The sequence below is a fragment of the Cynoglossus semilaevis genome, chromosome 5 (genome assembly GCF_000523025.1).
Source record: "Cynoglossus semilaevis isolate Cse_v1.0 chromosome 5, Cse_v1.0, whole genome shotgun sequence".
In the NCBI taxonomy this organism is placed as follows: Eukaryota; Metazoa; Chordata; class Actinopteri; order Pleuronectiformes; family Cynoglossidae; genus Cynoglossus; species Cynoglossus semilaevis.
Window position 1 is genome coordinate 6,229,145 of NC_024311.1, and position 6,890 is coordinate 6,236,034.

Consider the following 6,890-nt stretch of genomic DNA (forward strand, 5'->3'; position numbering starts at 1 on the left):
GACGCGTCCGTCAACGCAAACGTCTCTGTGGAAGTGTTTCTGTTAACAGGAAAAAGTGGGTGAAAGGTCACTGCCTCAGTACAAGCACAGCATGTTGGATCCTCGTCATCGTGCTCTTCTAACTGGTGCCAACAAGCCTTGAAGCAGCTATTAGACGTGGCGACAGTTAGTCACAGAAGATAATCATTTTGTTTTTTAAAATTTTTTAAATCTTTTTCAAAAGATACAACACTCGAGATAAATTAAATAAATAACCCATATAATCGCATACATCTAATTAATATGAATTACTACTTTGTAATGGCGCTTTTTAAAATATATTTTATTCTAATGTGCTGTATTATATTATAGTATGTTATATTATTTTATTAATAGTGTTTTCAAAGCATCAATGAAGCTGTTGCTCGATAATATTAGTATATTATATATATTATATATTATAAGAAAATATTACATAACAAAACCATGTTGTATGCAATATTGCATATATATTAAATAATACCTTACATTTTCAAAAATACTTTTTATTAATTTGTATATTTCATTATACAGTCTATTTTATCACTTCAAACTTTGTTTTTTTAAATAAAAAGTTTGCAGTTGCCTGAAAATCGATTTGACCTTTGTGTCAGTCAGCTTGTCAGCCATACTTTTTTAACTACGTCACTAAGCTCAGTGAGTTTGACGCACGCCAGGCATCTGATCTGAAGGTGAAACCTCCACAAATGCATGTTGGGCGTGAACCCAAGCTTATACTTGCAGCGTGTGCATGAAAAGTATGCAATATAAGTGTTATTTGAGCAATAAAATGGATAACTTATGCAAGTACTGTAAGTAAACTACTAATTAGTATTTCATTGCAACTTAAAACAACACATGACCTTCCCCTATTAAGTCAAAGTCAACTTTATTGTCAAATATGCCATACATACAGGACATATGGCACAATGCAATTGCAGCCCTCTCAGACCCACGGTGCAAAATGGCAAGAATATAATAAAGGAGATATTTACAAGGGAAAGGGATATAAACTAACAATATATGTACAATGTACAAAGAAACACATTAAATTAAAAGAACACATGGTAGTAAAAGGTAGTTGGTACCTTTGTCCTACAGCAAGACAGGGTGTATGGGTTTTCTTCATGTACTCCAGTGTTCTCCTGCAGTAACTCTGTCTAGCCTCAGGCATACTTACCTTGTTCATGCCTGCAACAAATGTCAGTAAGTAATTCATTATCTGTGAGCTATAACAATTTGAATGTATTTAAATATTTTTTATTGCAAGGATCATATCTTTTTCCCTCAGGAGGTTTCTATGGTAGTTGTAATCATCTTGTAATCATCTTGTCCTATCAAATATCTTATAATTATAGTACCTTATTAGAGTGCGGAATTTCAGTTACACACAAATAAAATGTTGTTTAGATGTTAAGTTATTACTCCTTCTAAGCCCTTTACACATTGTAAAAAGTAATAAAAAAGGGTAGATCAAACAAATCCCTGAAGGAAACACGTTTTTCCAAACAGTCCATGTGTTTAAGTACAAAGACCAGATTTTAAGTTCCTCATTGTTATGATAAATCAATAAATTACACCAGGACAACTAGGAATGATAGAGGAAGTATATCTTATATGTCACTGTTGTGAGTCATGAGAGAATAACAGCCGGCTGAATCATACTGTACATCTACGGTTCTAAGGTTTTATGCTATGAATGAGGAATTTAAATTTGTATCATATTGCAAATTGTCCTGTGAACTGGACTCATTGTTCTGCAGAAGTAAACCATCCAATTCTCAGATCAGACATGCAGTTACTTGTTATTCTGCATTCCGAATGACACTAATGTAAACTGCAGACTTTGTCCTAAAAGACGATTATGCAACACGGCCGCTCCCTTCCAGCCTCTGCAATAATATATTTTATTAAAACAATAAATCAGATGATTAACCTGTTTTTACTATGCATGTTTGCCATTCAAAATGTTCCGGCTGAGAAAAATTTATGTGGTCACAACCTTGAATAATCACTCAGCCATTGGAAAAATGAGTGCAGAGCTCCTCGGAGGTAGGTAATGGTGTAATGTCTGCTGTTTCTACTGGAAAGATATGCACATGTTGAGCAAAAGTGTGGGTTAGGGAATTAGCTCACTTCTTGAGTGTTAGTTCTTGGAACATACAAAGGAATTCTAGGTCAAAATCTAGCCACGAGTTCCAGGTCACATTATTCAACAGGTGACAACTTTCCTTACAAAGGGAATTCAGCTTTTCATTTGATACCAAGTTTATCAAATCTTAAAGAAACTAATTTTTACATTACCTTAACTTAGCATTATATGGTTTCATAACTGTATATTATGAGTAGCTATATTTGTGTTACTATAAGAATGCATTAGGCATGAAAATTTGGAAAAGGAAGAAAGATAGTTAATGTTGTTTACCCAGTTTTTTCTGAAAAACAGAGGTTTGCCAACTTTTTTTGTAGAATTTTGTTTTCCCTTGTCTGCAGAGGCCCTCTAAGTTTTTAATTTCCTTTATTTCTATCATGTTTATCCTCCTCATTGCATGAGCTTTTTGCAAACCGTACTATTTATGATCATATTTTCTTTGTTTTTCTTCATACATTGTTCTTTACTGTAGGGGTTAAATCAGAATATATTTCAACTAATTTCTAGCTGTTTTGAAGGCATAGCTATCTCTCTTTTTTTTTGCCATTTTTGCAGACTTCCTCTTATATACAGTACTTTGCTTAGGTTTAATGTAAGGACAGGTTCTAAACCACATTGTAAATTATTTTCTACACATTAGTACACATTATTTTCATCCAACATTTATATATGGGGAACTGATCAACCTTTTCGCTCCACATTTTATGGGGTCCGAAATTTCCTAGCCTCGGCCCTGACAGGCGCCGACTTGTCACCATAAACACAAACTGACTGGGTTGTTGTGTGGTGTGACTGAGGCTGTGGCTGTGAAGGCACGGCAGACTGACTGCAGCATGGTCCAAACTGAATACGGCCTTTAAGAGACGACAGAGGGGTGGTGGGTGGTGGAGGAGGTGGGGGTCGGTGGGTGTAATATGAGAGGAGCATGGAGGTATTATTAGCCAAAAAGTCAGAGGCGGTACCCGAGACACCCAGATGTTGCGTTTGAAGCACCGTGTGAAGTCAGTCTCCAAAAGTTAGACCTTTCTCCTTATTCAATTACACCTTCAGTGATGGGGGTTGACTAACGGTGGTTGCTGGAAACTTTTACGGCTCAAGGAGAAGTTCTTGTGGACGACTTTAAAGCTCATTTTTAGCTCTGAGTTACTGCTCTGCTTGGACCTTTTAAATCCCATTGACATGTTGACGGGCTTCATCAGCGGCTTGGAATTAAACAGTCCTTCTTGGTGACACCCGGGCTGATTGTTCATTTTAACTTTGATTTCCCGTTAGAGTTTTTCTTTCTTTCTTTTTTTTTTTTTTTTTTTTTTTTTTTTTTTTTTTTTTTTTTTTGTTTGCGGTGCGGACACTGCGGACACCATGCTGTTTCTTCACTTGCTCCTCTGTGCCGGGATGATGTTGCAGTCTCTGCCGAGGTGCGGGTCTTATTACAGTGGACCATTACAGCCGGAGATGTCCAACGGCACTTTCCATCATTATTTCGTGCCGGACGGAGACTACGAGGAAAACGACGACCCGGAGCATTGTCAGATGCTTTTTAAAGTCACCGACGAACGAAAGTGCGGCGGTGACGAGGACCAGGACCTCCTGATACGGGAGGATTTCACCATCATCAAGCGGCAGATCGAGGACTCGGCACGGGTGCTGGAGGGGATCGGAAAGAGCATCTCTTTCGACCTGGACGGAGAGGACAGCTACGGAAAGTATCTGCGCCGGGAGACAACTCAGATCAGCGAGGCGTTCACGAACTCGGAGAAATCTCTGCTGGAGCTGGAGGTGAAATTCAAGCAGAGTCAGGAAGGGGAGCTGAAAGAGGAGCACCGGCTCAGCGACGACTTTCTTACCATGGTCGTGCAGACACGGGACGTCCTGAAGGAGACGATGGACATCTCTCAGGGCCTGAAGGACAAACACGAGCTACTGTCCCTAATCATCCGCAGCCATGGCACAAGACTGAGTAGACTGAGAAACGAGTACTTGAAGTTTTAAGAATAGAACAGTTCCCAGGACTATCTGACTGTGCCCTAACTTGATCACAAGCAACAGGTGACTTTACAGGTCAACAGTGTCCTGATAATTTATGCAACGTCCTGGAAAGTAAAGAAGATAAATATAATTTTCATGCACGGGCATTAAAATTGTGAAATATATATGGTTTTAGTGCAGTACATTTCTTAGATTGTTCAGAAATGATTGAAAAGGAGTGAAACAGTGCAGACCTCTGGACTGTTTTCCACTGTGCCTGAATCACTTCTGGATACACAACGGATAAAATCCAGATTACCCTGAAAATTTCATAATTTCTTCCGTTTGGATCACAACCACAGCCCTGTTAAATAAACCTTCACTTTTTGAATTCTACGGATTATAAGAAACAGCCACTGGACCAATTTTGGTACTGTGTTTCAAATAACCAACATTGAGTCTTTCAAAAGCTGTGCCAAAACCTGATCACTTCTTTGGTCAATAACCTTGAGTCCTCCCCTCTCACCAAATTTTGATTCCGACCCACCCTTAACTTTGAGTTATGGCTGCTGCTGAAATCAAGAGATGCAAACCAAAAGCTCCCTCATGGCGGCAATAAAATGTCATGGGTTTTCCAGGATTCCTCTTTGGAAATTATTGGAGAATTAAATGAAGTTCACGTTTTCACAAACATAGTCCTTAGCCATGGTCTTATTTTTAGTTTTATGGTTAATCATATAAAGGAGAGAGGTGGCGAATAGACTTTTTAATTATTATGGAAATCTGTTAGGTATGGTCAAAAATGGTTCCTAAATTCTAAATAAATTCAGATTTAGATCAGGTTTGATGATTCAGATTCATTATGAGAATCAACATTTAATGTGACTCTAATCCAACTGTTGTCACATGATCACATCACATGATCGCTCATGCATATGGCTGGTTTTGCTGGTTTTTATCTTTCAGTTTTGGAATTCTCAGTCATCCCAGTCTCTTTTGGTAGTTCAATATCTTTTTCATTACTTTGTGGTTGTTTCATTAGGAATTCCATTAGGAAACTTTAGTATTGAGACAGTAAAACATTTTATTGATGTTTTTGTCAAACTGTGGAAGGGCAGATCTCCATCGTGGATTGTGAGGTCAAATGTTGGGGAGGTCCTCTCTACTCTTTAAATACAATTGGAGTTCCTGGGAACTGGCAAAATTCCTGTTTCCCAGTTCAAAGGAAACAAGCCTTTAATGAGTCCAGCTGTTTAACATGATGGAATCATCATGTACCGGGGGCAGTCAGTGGACTGGAAACAAAACTGCCCTCTGAGTCAGTGAAAAACTGCGGGTAAACGTTGAACATTTTCTGTGTAACACAACCTAGAATTATCTCAGGGCTTGCTGTGATTTGTAACAAACTTACTAGAATTTCTGGCAGCAAAATGCATTTGCGATCTATCTGCCAAATAGAGGATTACTTAAATTAGTCAAAAGCCAATGTTTAAAGAGAGTAATCAGAGCTTTAACTTTGAAGAAGTGTTCTCTTAGTCCTCTGGGGCTTGTTTTACAAATTTAATTAAAAATCCAAAACAAATGTGATTTACTAAGGCTTTGTTAAATTTGCTTAAAAATACATTTCACTAAAATATGTCAAACTATACCACATGCTGATTGTACCACCACAGGGTTCCTGCTGTTCCTGCCATACAGTAGAGCTAATTATAACAGTTAATGTATACTGCTCTAAAGACCAACGGGCCAGTTTGCCTGTCATTATACTGCACAAAATGTTTGTGGCCCGAAGGCCTCTAACAGAGTTTCAATGTGTAAATGTGAAGAACTAATTTGTCAATGAGGCCAGCAGCATATTGTATATTTAAGTTGGACATACATTTTGAATGTTTTCTTGACATACTTTTAAATGTCGGAAAAGAAATGTGAAAAAGAAAGTAAATAAAATGGTTTTGTTTTTGGTTAAGTGACTTTTTAGAAGATTTGAACACAGTTTGTTACCAAAAGTTGTTTTGCTTTACAGAGGCTAAAAAAAGTACTTTGATTATCTGCTTACATGTGAAATTCAACCAAATAACAGACTGTTGGGATTTTTGAACACTGTCACAAATTGCATGTTACAAAAAAACGCCACCTTTGTAATCATCTCACTTGAAAGTACAGCAAATTGCTACTTGTGGTATGTGATCAGTGTTTCGAAGGAATCGCCCTTTTGTCATCATGCAGGATCATTCCGATCAGTGTGTTCATCAACAGCGACAGTGCAGATTTTCACCACAATTGTTTTCTTTTTTTAAATCAAATAACTGTACCTTTTCAAAACTTAAATGTAAGTAACTCACTGTACATAAAATGTTTATCCTCTCTTAGACACATTACCATATAACTTGTGAAGTTTATGAAGCTCAATAGTCAAATAAATAATATGAGCAAATGTCTTGTCTAACCCTCTAGATTAATGTTGAGGAAACATATCTGAAAATGTTTACAGTTGGACTGGTTTTGCTTTGTTAGTTTTTGCCAGACTGCAAACTTTGCACAGTTCTTGCAGTTTCAATACAAAGGTTTGGATGTGGTGTGCCGCACAGCCAGTTATAGTCTTTAAAATGTACAGTGTATCATTATAAGTACATATAAGTAAATACTGTGAGTGCTGCTTTTGCAGTACACCTTAATATGTATTCATATACACACACACACACATATATATATATATATATAGTTTGTAATGTAAGCAGCATATGTCTATTCTTAA

The 6,890-nt window shown here is 37.3% G+C and overlaps 1 protein-coding gene across 1 annotated transcript; it reads left to right on the forward strand.

Annotated features, from left to right (window-relative positions):
- Positions 1–3,525: 3,525 nt before the first annotated feature.
- Positions 3,526–6,544, forward strand: fibinb (fin bud initiation factor b). Its single transcript, XM_008310143.2, has one exon. It carries the CDS (start codon positions 3,530–3,532, stop codon positions 4,157–4,159), a length of 630 nt encoding a protein of 209 aa, XP_008308365.1. The 5' UTR covers positions 3,526–3,529; the 3' UTR covers positions 4,160–6,544.
- The last annotated feature ends 346 nt before the right edge of the window (positions 6,545–6,890 follow it).

What these genes read in the sequence shown, in the direction of transcription:
- fibinb (XM_008310143.2), top strand. Translation starts at nt 3,530, where the DNA reads ATGCTGTTTCTTCACTTGCTCCTCTGTGCCGGGATGATGTTGCAGTCT.